Source organism: Protomyctophum bolini (assembly GCF_963924005.1).
Source record: "Protomyctophum bolini genome assembly, chromosome: 4".
In the NCBI taxonomy this organism is placed as follows: Eukaryota; Metazoa; Chordata; class Actinopteri; order Myctophiformes; family Myctophidae; genus Protomyctophum; species Protomyctophum bolini.
The window spans coordinates 26,561,786-26,574,285 of record NC_137865.1 but is presented as its reverse complement, the minus strand read 5'-3'; the positions used below and the strand labels follow the sequence as shown (position 1 = coordinate 26,574,285).

Here is a 12,500-nt window from a genome sequence, read left to right as displayed (position 1 = left end):
AGCACTTTCCTGAACTAGTTCAGTTAATAATTAAGTTGAGAGCAAACTTGTACTTTTTACTCAGTGGCTGCATGTGTTGACTTGTTGAATTTGGTTTTATTTAGAAATAGGGCCAAGAGATGGTTTGAATGGAGAAATGATAACACAACTTTTGAGTAAAAAAATATAATATATATCAGTACCGTACATTTTTACAATTATATTGACAATAGGCTATCAGATAATGGGCTATCCATATATGTAAATTCAAATTAAACAATAATAATAGTAAAATAATTGACCATTGCTGCCATAATAAATTTGATATTGCGGCAAAATCTATTGATTAGTCTTATAATGTTGATAGCCATGTTGTATAATGATCAATTCTGTTCTTCAAGTCCTCTCAAAGCAGAGACTCACTGAAGCAGTTTCAGTTCAGGACTGTAAAGAATGTGACATGTTCTAGTGGTCTATCATCACCCTCTGAGCTGCATGTTGCCCTCAGAAAGCCTTACCGTCTTCACTGTAATCCACTTTATACTGTTTAGGTTCAACGGAACCAAAGATTTTTCCTCCTGCAAGGTCAATGCCACAATGTGTGCTACAGTAACAGTATGTGTGTGTGTGTGTGTGTGTGTGTGTGTGTGTGTGTGTGTGTGTGTGTGCGTGCGTGCGTGCGTGCGTGCGTGCGTGCGTGCGTGCGTGCGTGCGTGCGTGGTTCACACATGATGCATGTTGCGGGGTGGGTGGGGTATACTACTTTGTGTAAAGAGGATCTGCACGGGATACTGCATTTTTTTTTAAGGACTGAATATCTCAGGGTAAAAAGAAATGACCCTATATCTGAATGGCAGTCAGCCTGCACTGTGACACTCACCCTGCAGTCTGTTTAGTCACTGGCTGTGCATCTCTGCTCTGGACAGGCATTACATTATGCCAGTCACCTGGCCTGGATTGGACCTCAGAGTGAAGGGCTAGCATGGCGACATATGACCCTCCCCTACTGGAAGGAATGATTTTCCCTGTGATTAAGAGAGAGAGCTAGAGAGAGAGAGAGAGAGGGAGAGAGAGAGTTATAGAGAGAGAGAGAGAGAGAGAGAGAGGGGGGGGGTGGGGGGGGGGAGAGAGAGGGGAGAGATGCTGGCCGGGTTCCTGCTCCTTTAAGATGATAAACGATCAGAGATGTGTCCTAGCTGAGAGGAGAGGGCCTTTTAGTGAGCGTGTGCACACTAATTTATGGCCCTCCTATCTGATTAGGTCAATATAGTGTGCTATTTAATTACATTTGTGTTATAACCTAGAACTGGGGACACCATATGTCTTTAGTGGACACCAGGTAGAATTAGGGGAGGTTTCTATGCATGGGAGGCCTGTGGGCTGGGGATCAGCTCAGATTACATGGTGAGACATTCACAGGTCTCTTGCTTGTAATAACGTTCATATACGTAGGTGAATTTGAGACTCTTTTATACTTATAGCTGTGCACCGGTGTTGAGGGGCAAAAATTGCAGATCTGCAACGCTTTGGACTGCAATGCATTGTGAGCTTGTAAATGTGCCATTTCCAGTGCGTGGCACCAGCGAGCAAACAAAGTATGAATCAGGTAAGACTGGAGGTCTGTCTCATCTATACCAGATTGCTTTTAGCATTTATTTGACCTCATTTAGGGACGGTATTCAATGCTATAATATGACAAGTTGGAAAATGCTTTTTCAGGGAACTAGCTTTATCATGTTGAGACTCTGTATATGAATTTGAATGGTTTATGTAACATCCTGAGTGTTAATCTAACAGGTCTTATTTGGTTCCATTTGTACACTCTCTAGAGTTAAATAAACACAGACGATTTTACTTTAGTTCTTGAGAATGTTTTCGGCCTGTTTGGTGAATTATTCACTGCACAGATGTGACGGATTGGAAAGTGCTGATGACTGAGCGAGGGTGTGAATTTTGCGCGATCTCTCCGCTCGTGTGTGTGTGTGTGTGTGTGTGTGTGTGTGTGTGTGTGTGTGTGTGTGTGTGTGTGTGTCTGTGTGTGTGTGTGTGTGTGTGTGTGTGTGTGTGTGTGTGTGCTGCCAGACACCACAGGGCAGGAGGATACAGTAGCACTGATTCGTTTCCTGTGCTGAAGGAGGACAGAATGCACAGGAAACTACATTTCAGCACTTCCTCCTCGTATCTCAGCGACGCGTCGTGGCAGTTAAACTGATTTCACACTCTCTCTGTTTCTCTTCAACTCTGTGTCACTCTGTGTCACTCTGTGTCACACTGTTTCTCTCTGTTTCACTCTGTTTCACTCTCTGTTTCACTCTCTCTGTTTCTCTTTAACTCTGTTTCTCTTTCACTGTTTCCCTCTCTCTGTTTCTCTTTCACTCTGTTTCCCTCTCTCTGTTTCTCTTTCACTCTGTTTCACTCTGTTTCACTCTCTCTGTTTCTCTTTAACTATGTTTCACTCTGTTTCACTCTCTCTCTGTTTCTCTTTCACTCTGTTTTACTCTCTCTGTTTCTCTTTCACTCTGTTTCACTATTTCTGTTTCTCTTTAACTCTGTTTCACTCGCACGCAACCAGTTAAAAACTCTATATTTATACCTATTAGTATAGTTACTTTAGTATTATTATTACTTTACATATTACTCCCTGCCAAAAGCAACGTGTTACTTATTACTTATTACCATGCGGTAATTGCATCTTTTGTCCCCAAAAGTCTCACAATACCCAGTTTTTTCCGAACGATTTTAAGGCCCGGCCTTACACATCCGATAATTCACACGTACAGACAAGTGTGCATCTTTTCCGTATCCGCATATAGAGTCTAGAATAGATCTATAGACCGAATCAGCAGCCTGCAAAGCAAGTCCATCCCAACCCAGTCTACCATTAATAAACACTCTACAGACCACAGTATCACCAAGGCTTGTAAAAATAGTAACTATATTTACTTTTGGAAAATAGTAAATAATATTATTATACTCGAAATGTGAAAGTAATTAGTTATACTAGTTACTGGAAAAAGGTAATAATATTACTTGAAGTTATAAGTTACTTTAGTTACTATCCAACACTGCACGCAACACATAATACACACCAACACACATACAGTATATATGTGCTCATGTGTAGACACGCAAACACACAGTACACATGCTCATTACATGAGGATTAATCTTATCAGCAAAAAGTGAAATACTATTCTCCTTCGTGGCGTATTGACTCTGTGTGCACTGTGATCATTTGCTGTTATGTCCAATGATTGGGTTATTACAGATAATGCAGTTGTCCGCTGTCACAATATTGGACTCTCTCTTTCAGGTCAACTATGGGAAATCACTTTGAAATTCATCCATATTGACATCTGAATCATCATCATGCACTTTGCTTTAATGTCTCGAAATTAATGGGGGGACAAAGGGATGGGCGCACTCTGGCCATGTGAGTGAGCGTCTATTTGTGTGAGAGCTCAATAACCGTCCAGCACTGTGTCTTCTATTCGACCTTGCAGCGGTGGGGTGTTCATGCACTCTCCACTTCAATTGAGTGTATTGAGTCTGTAGGCACACCATCATTTATGTCTTCATGTTGACGCTGCAGGCTATAGTAAATGTAGCTCTGGTCCATAGCCCTAATGCTAATTCTGCCCTGCATTAAGGCTATGGAACCAATGGCGTCTATAGCTCTCACATGAAATGCAGACCAGCCTCTCTTCTGTAGCGGGAATATAAAGAACGTTTTACCTACTCACCAATACAAAGACGGGTTGTGTCATTAGAAAGCCTACTTTCCTTAGTGGACGCACTAAGGAAAGTATAATACGTATAATATGTACTTTTTAGCCAGAAAGCGATTGTTTTTCCACCGGAAAATAAATACTTTTAGTTACTCCACTGTGCCCTCTACCAATATTATAGGAAAGATTTTTCCGTTGGGTGAAAACAATCCCTTTCTGGCCAATAAGTAGCCTACATATTATACGTGTGGTGGGTGCAGAGTGCGTCCACTAAGGAAAGTAGGCTTTCTAATAACACAACCCGTATATTCCCGCTACAGAAGAGAGGCTAGTCTGCATTTCATGCGAGAGCTAGACACCATCGGTCCCATAGCCTTAATGCAGGGCAGAATTAGCATTAGGGCTATGGATCAGAGCTACAGTAAATGGTAAACGGCGCATTTATATAGCACCTTTATCCAAGGCACTTTACAGAGATTGTGCATTACATTCACACACGGATGCCGGAGGAAACCATGCAAGGCACCAACCTGCACATTGGGAGCAATTAGCTGCTGTTCACAGTTGTAAAAAATGACAAATAAAGTTCTATCTATCTATTAGGGGTTCAGAGCCTTGCTCAAGGACACTTCCACACTAACTCTGGGTTTCTTTCGCATCCGATCACTCTACCCCTGAGCCACTTCCGTGCCCCTTCCCCATATTGATTATACACAAACCTAATGATGTAAGCCATATACAAGTCATGGTAATAATAACAGCCTACTCTCTTAATAGGATGAAATACTTCATTTGCATGTATATTAACACACTGCTTCATGTAACACTAACGGAGCAAAAGTTAAAACCGTTTCCCCGATTGCTTTATTTTTACAACAGCTGTTTGGGAAGCTGGGTGTTGACTAATTTAGCTTATACAGCACGCTCAGCCTCCCTGATTGACGGTGAACGCTGGCCTGTGACGCACCCCCCCGACCACCCCCCTCCCAACCAACCAAACAAGCAGCCCTCCAAAGGGTTAAAGCCATATTCGCATTCAAAAGAGGAAACAATTTCAATCTCTTCCACTCAATCTGCATCCGCATCACTCTGCACGATAAACATTTACATTTAAAGTGATTTAAATCAGCCACATTTATGTCCCCCTGTAGTCCGTCCATCATCCAGGCTGAGGCTTGCAATGCCTGAGCTCTATCTCGCTCCTTCTCTCTCTCTCTCTCTCTCCCTCTCTCTTTCTCTCTCTCTCTCTGTCTGTCTCACACTGTCCCAGGCCGCTGAGTTATGTGTCATTTATTTGAAAACCTAATAATTTAACACGTCCCCCTGCCGTGTCGTGGGTGTGCGGTGAGAATGCAGTGTTTCTAAAGGGTGGTGTCGTTGTCTCCGTGGTGTGTATCCCGCTGGCATATGGCTCTGGCAGATAGGAGCTTATGGGAGATGGGGAGGTATCGTGATCGCTTAAAATCAAATGCCATAACCCATAACGTAACCCGATGCTTAATTGAGATTACTGTAAACACATCCAGACATATACAGGATAGCTCTGAAAGGATCTCCTTAGACAAAGGCCCTGGATGGTATTTATATATTTATGTGCAGCAGCAGTAGCATTCAAACCATTAGATTTTCCTCAGATTTGCATTTGGATAAAAAGCTGTATTCAGCATACATCACTAAAGGGCAATAGATGAAAGGCTAATTATGATTCAATTATAATTGAGCATATAATATTGCGACGCTCAGATAAACATAGCTGGGGCTGTGTTGATGTTTTGAATAGTGTGAGTTGAGTTGCAGGGCAGAGAGTCAGCCACGTGGGGTATTTCGGGCCAATTTGTGAAGTGGGGGAGTATTCGAAGATGGAGCACATTATACACTGTGTGTGTGCGACTGTGCGTGCATGCGCCCGTGGGTGCGTGTGGGCGCACATGTGTATAAAAAGGAGTTTGTGTTATGCAGGGAGAAGCTACACAGCAAAATGTGGAATGTTAATTTAACATTGAGAGTATTAAAAAATGGTCCTGTATGGGTCTTTGCTGTGCGTAGCTATAAGCAAAGACCTGTGTGTGTTTTACCTGCATCTCAATGAAGCAGGAGAGGTGATTTACCCTTCTGCTGCAGTCAGCCCCTCTCTCTCTCTCTCTCTCTCTCTCTCTCTCTCTCTCTCTCTCTCCCTCTCCCTCTCCCTCGCTCTCGCAGCCAGTCAAACAGACATTGATCTCTTTGCCAGGCAAGGTGACCCATAGTGTTGTTCAGCTCTTCCAGAGTCTCTGCTCTCCCTTTTATTTGTACCTGGGAAAGGCCTTGACCCCACACACTGCTGCCATGTAGCAGCCCCCTATCTGTCCCCCCCCTGCTCCGCACAAGGGGCCTCCATTTCTCTGAAAGCCTAGTGACGCAGACACAAGCTGTGTGCATGTGTATGAATGTGTGCCGGTGGATTGTTTGAATATGCATGCTTGCAGAAGTATGTGTGTGTGTGTGTGTGTGTGTGTGTGTGTGTGTGTGTGTGTGTGTGTGTGTGTGTGTGTGTGTGTGTGTGTGTGTGTGTGTGCGCGTGTGCGTGCGTGCGTGTGTGTCAGCAGCCACCATTTATTTTTCCAACTCTGCGGTCGGTATACATACACTGACCCAACAGAAAATGATGCAGGAGAACTTATGACTTTTTGTAGCGGCTGTTCCTATATAGTTTGGGAAGCTTAGGGTTGCCTGCCCGCTCTCTGTCTATGCGTCTGTCAGTAGGAACCCCCTACATAGCCCAGTGGGTCAGAGTCCATTTGGCCATGTGTGAATCGGATTACAGGGAAATGAATGGTCCTCTTTGTTGTTTAAAGATGGATGAAGGGGCATTAATATACTTAATATACTTTGTCCCCGTGTGCCCCCTGTTCTTAGCACATAAAGTCCAGCAAAGGCTTTCACGCCTTATGAAAATACATGGTGTATATAATAGTGTTTGCCATGCATACACAGAGGTACACACATATACAAGGATTTAAATATAAACACAAGGATTGAAATATAAACACACACACACACACACACACACACACACACACACACACACACACACACACACACACACACACACACACACACACACACACACACACACACACACACACACACACACACACACACACACACGTCTGTGTTTGAATGAAGCTTCAATTGCTTTTATCAATTAAGATTCATTATGTAAAGAAACATTTTAAAACTTGTTATGGTGAGTGTTTGATAATGTTTTTTTTTTCCCCCCCACAATTTATTTTCTTATTTTAGGACGTCAAGAAAATTCCTCCATCTGTGATAGTGAGCTGAGACGTGTCCACCGCTCAAACCTGGCGTCTGAGGTAACTCCTCGCTCTCCTTAAATCAGTGGTTTCCAACCAGTGGTCCGGGGACCACCAGTGGTCCTTGGGGGGGTCCCAGGTGGTCCCCAGCTAAATGATGGAGAGTTGGTAACCAAATGGACCCTCATAGATTGTTAACTCTTGAGAGCGTAAAATGAAACCAAATGTTGGTTTCATTTTACACTCTCAAGAGTTACATTATTGTTAAACATCTGCATTACTTCATTTACAAGAAGTTTATACAATTAGAGAATGTAGAAGAATTGTTATTTTGATAAACGTTTGCCACAAGCATGGAATTGTAGACAAAACCTTATCCAACAACAACAAAATATTATTTTACAAAAGCCAAATATATAATAATGGGCCTTGAAATGAAACGGGTTGAAAACCACTGCCTTAAACCCTCTATAACATTGACATACGTAAATCAATAGCTTCCTATTGACTGGGGTGGGCTCTGCCCCCCCCCCCCCTCTCCTCTCTACACCATATCCCTTCGCCAAAAATAACCCACCTACTGTACAAGTTCACATCCCCCGAATAGGGATGCTACAGTTTGACTGGTTAATACTTCTGTCATCATTTTGTGTTCACACTTTAATCACTGCTGTTTAGAACGACGATATCTGTGCCTGTGGTTACTGTACGTGACTCAGATGTGCATCTTTCATGTTGCTCAATACATGCATTGAATTTCACGAGGCAGCTCTGAGCATCTTACATGTACAAAGGCATTTTGTATTTTATACATCTCATACAATAATACGCATTTAAGTTAAATTGAGATTTATTTAGAATTTAATTCATTTCTTCTGATAAATATTTACCATTCATTATTTATTATATGCTAAAGACATTTAAATATATTTTTAAACAAATAAACACCTTTATTTTTTGTTGTCTAAAATAGACAACAAAAGTACTCAGCAAAATCTTCCACTGTGGGTCCATTCTTAAGTTAAATTAATATTTAGCATTTTACTGAAAGAAAAATACAAACGATATCCTTAATATTTCCAAAACCCAGCATTTAGCAGTCACAGGAGATTCGCTATATTCTCTTTCAAATCATTGCTATACTTTTTCCACTTTCCATCTGCGTAACGTTTTCTCAAAATTTTCTCTTGTTTTCTCTCACTTTCGTCTCTCAGCTCTGTTCTACTCTTCCTGTTTCTCTCTCTCTCTCTCTCTCTCTCTCTCTGACATTGTTCAGTGGTTGAGTTCTGTTACTTAGACTGTGACGCAGCATGTTAATTGACAGGAACGTGACATGGCCAGTGCTCAGGGGACATGGCTGCCACCTTCCACCCCCATGCACTGCCCTCTGATCCCCGTAACCTTTGCTATAGCTCCATCTCTGTGGGGAGAATCCATTCACGTCGTATGCTGTACTCTTCTGATTTTGTCTCGCGTCCATCCGTCCGTCCGGCTGACAGACAGATGGAGGGATGGGGAGGGTGGGGGGATCGGGGGATGGTTACAGACGGAAGATGGCAGGGAATGATGGCCTGGGCCGCGGCTCAGCGGTCCAGGCACCTTGGCCGGTAGTCCGAGTCTGGCAGTGTGCCGTGAAGAAGATGGCAGGGAATGAAGAACTGACAAAGAGAAGAGAGCAGCTCGGTGCGCACAAGTGAAACCTCCGTATGGATTTATAAATCAGGCTTCACAGACAGACAGACAGACAGACAGACAGAGACAGACAGACAGACAGACAGACAGACAGACAGACAGACAGACAGACAGACAGACAGACAGACAGACAGACAGACAGACAGACAGACAGACAGACAGACAGACAGACAGACAGGGTAACCAGAGGCAGGCAGTGACCTTCTCTCCCGCTCTGGAGGAATCGAAGGCTTTATTTAAAGGCCTGGTCAATGCTATGGGTGCCGCTGCGGGGTATCAGCCTCCCCAGCCAGTCCGACTCATCACCACTGTAATACAACTCTAACCCTAACCCCTCCAACACGCACGCACGCACGCACACACACAAACACACAAACACACAAACACACAATCACACACAGTCAGAGACGCGCACAGGACCCAGGACAGACTCTGGACACCTCAGTTTTACACGGTGCAGCGAGAGAGAGAGAGAGAGAGAGAGAGAGAGAGAGATAGGGTGGACGGGGGGAAATCACCACGTCAGCAGTCGGCTAATTTTACCGTGCAACTTTACTGTATACGGCGAGGAGCTCAATGTTTCCTCCTCTTCCTCGTGAGCTCAGCGTTCTTTTTTCTTCTTTCCGCTGACACGTTGTCCACGTTACACAATAAAATCCTCAGTGTTCATTTAACTCTGGACCATTTGGGTCATTTATTTTGCACACTCTCAGTTACAAAGGCTGGGGTGTGGTGGGAGGGATGGGGATGCAGGGCGACCCCCCCCCCCCCCCACTTCTCTCTCGTCTAATTTTCTTTTTGGCATATATGCTTTTTGCGCACGAAGGTCGCTGCAGTTAACTATGGAATCATGCATTTCCCGTGTGTCGGGCACCATATATGGTGCCCAGGTCTCGTGACATCATGTGACATCATCAGGGATGGAGATGTGGAGATCCTGATGTCATAGTAAATGTGACCTGCTGCCGCAGTTAAGCCCATATATGGAGATCCCTGATGTCATCAATATTGGCCAGCAACTCTGAACCATGTCAGAACCTGTTCATATTCCATATGTTGATACTTCCCCATCCATCCTTCCTCTTTGATGTCTCCCTTTTGACTTTACCTGTCTATTCAAACTATCGGGCCTGCCCCAAAGTATTAGTGCAGCTCCACCCGGCAGCCGGCGAAAACTAGAGTTCTCAACAGGCCCGGAAATTAAGGCCCAGCCCTCATCAAACTCCATATACTGCAGCTGACCTGTTCTGACATTCCATATGTGTTGATCTGACCTCATCAACCATGAGGTCAGACATGCTCCGTATGGCCAGTACAGAATTCATTCCATGTTGATCTGATCCCCCCATGGCAAAGCGCCAGCGCTCACCCAGCAGTCTGCCGTCAACGAGGCGGATGCGTGCACGCGAGGGCAAGGTCGCTTCTCACCCTCAGGCGTCTTACTGGTATTAAGCATTGTAGACCATGTGTCTGCACGCGTTGCGTGCATGTGTGCGCGCACCTGTCTTATGGGGCGGGGCGTCATGAAGGGATAAATGAACATGAAGGATTTTGCTGTGTACATGCTGTTGAGCAGGGTAGAAAACTTGCACTCACGTAAGGTGTTGCTGTGATGTGTATGTGTGTACAGTAAGTAGTAGCCTGTAGGCTCTGTACAGCGGTGAAGGGGTTAGTCAATCTGTATTATGACAGCGTTGGCCAGGGCCAGATAATCCATATAGGCCATTGTGTGCAGCTTCCCTGGGGCATTTGGCAAGGAGGGCACATAGATAGTTAGATAGATAGATAGATAGATAGATAGATAGATAGATAGATAGATAGATAGATAGATAGATAGATAGATAGATAGATAAGAATAACATAACATTATATTGATGTGCTTATCACCTCACCTGCTGCACTGTATTGCATTCTTACGGCCGGCCCAGGCCGAGCTGTGCTGTGCCAACAGCTGCTGAAAATGTTATAGGACCTATCTGCCATATTCTATTGTCTTCTATTGTGTTCAGGGATGTTCGCATCCGCACTATGGGGGGACAGTAAAAAATGAAAATCTGGCCCTGGCGTTGGCTGCTGAGCTGGGACGTGTGTGCACGCATGCCTGTGAATGTACTGTACAGTATATGGCATACTTGTTTGTGAGCATACTCTAGTCCAGTGATACTCAACCTCAGGCCCGCAGGCCACATCAGGCCCGCGGGACCATTATGACTGGCCCACCAATGAAAATCTAAAAAAAAGAAGAAAATAAAATCTGGAAAATGAAATAAAAATAAATAAATCTGAATGAAGTTATCTTTAATTACATTATTATAAGTAATACTATTAGAGTTGTACTATTACTCGAACGAAAATAAAAGCTTGGGGGGGGGGGGGGGAGATGCAATGCAAATGAAAGACATATACTGTGTATCCCTATTCCCTGACATAATTTTATAGCTAAACGGACAGAATTCTATTTTATTTGAATGATGAAACCCAGCTGCCATTAATAGTTGGAAATGGAAATGGAAATTGCGGAAATTGCGGAAATGGTGGAAATGGAAATTGCGGAAATTGCGGAAATGCGGAAATGGTAATTGCGGAAATTGCGGAAATGGTGGAAATGGAAATTGCGGAAATGGAAATTGAGGAAATTGCGGAAATGGAAATTGCAGAAATTGCGGAAATGGTAATTGCGGAAATTGCGGAAATTGCTCTTCACTTATAGCTATCTATTTTCAGGTAGATTGTTTTATTTTACTCAGTCAGCCATATCACTACTCATTTTTTTTTCATGAAAAAGGTCATAGCTGGGTAATCTATTTTCAGGCAAATTGTGTTTATTGTATTTTATTTTACTCAGCCATAACAATTTATTTTCTGTTAACCAACTTGCTGGCTGGCAGGCAGGCAGACAGCTACTCATAGACAGGCAGACAGACAGACAGCTACTCATGGAGAATTGGACAGGCAGGCAGTCAGACAGCTACTCATGGAGAATTGGACAGGCAGGCAGACAGCTACTCATGGACAATTGGACAGGCAGGAAGGCAGACAGCTACTCATAGACAGACAGACAGACAGACAGCTACTCATGGACAATTGGACAGGCAGGAAGGCAGACAGCTACTCATAGACAGGCAGACAGACAGCTACTCATGGACAATTAGGCAGGCAGGCAGACAGCTACTCATAGACAGGCAGACAGACAGCTACTCATGGACAATTAGGCAGGCAGGCAGACAGCTACTCAGACAGGCAGACAGACAGCTACTCATGGACAATTGGACAGGCAGGCAGGCAGGCAGACAGCTACTCATAGACAGGCAGACAGTAAGACAGCTACTCATTGACAGACAGACAAATAACTACTCATGGACAGACAGACAGACAGACAGACAGGCAGGCAGGCAGGCAAAGAGCTACTCATGTTATGTTATGTTATTATAACAGCTACTCATGTTATGTGCAATAATTTGTGCAGTTATGGAAACAGCTCTTTGTGTTTATGCAAGAAAATGTAACACATGTATTTATTTACATATTGTGTGCATGCACATTGTACTTTGATACATTTTGCGAAAATAAAGCAATTGAAAGAGAGAAGTTATCAAGTATCATTAATGTCGTAATTTTATCTACTGGCCCCTGGCCCCTTGCCATTTTTGTAATGTGGCCCACAGGTAAATCTATTTGAGTATCCCTGCTCTAGTCTATATGAATGTGTGTGGGTGTGGGTTCATTCACATGGTATATACTGTAGCATGCGCACATGGCACTGTGTGTTGGTGTATGCGTGTTTGTGTGCACATGCATACATCGATGG

The 12,500-nt window shown here is 43.7% G+C and overlaps 1 protein-coding gene across 1 annotated transcript in view; it reads left to right on the top strand.

Moving 5' to 3' along the window:
- LOC308313768 (transcription factor Maf-like) overlaps positions 1 to 12,500 on the top strand; it is an 81,990-nt gene that overhangs the window by 3,402 nt on the left and 66,088 nt on the right. Inside the window, exon 2 of the mRNA XM_080761068.1 lies at positions 6,990 to 7,060. Within this exon, the coding sequence (XP_080617194.1) occupies positions 6,990 to 7,017 (28 nt within the window). The 3' untranslated portion in view covers positions 7,018 to 7,060. The remainder of the gene's footprint in view (positions 1 to 6,989; positions 7,061 to 12,500) is intronic.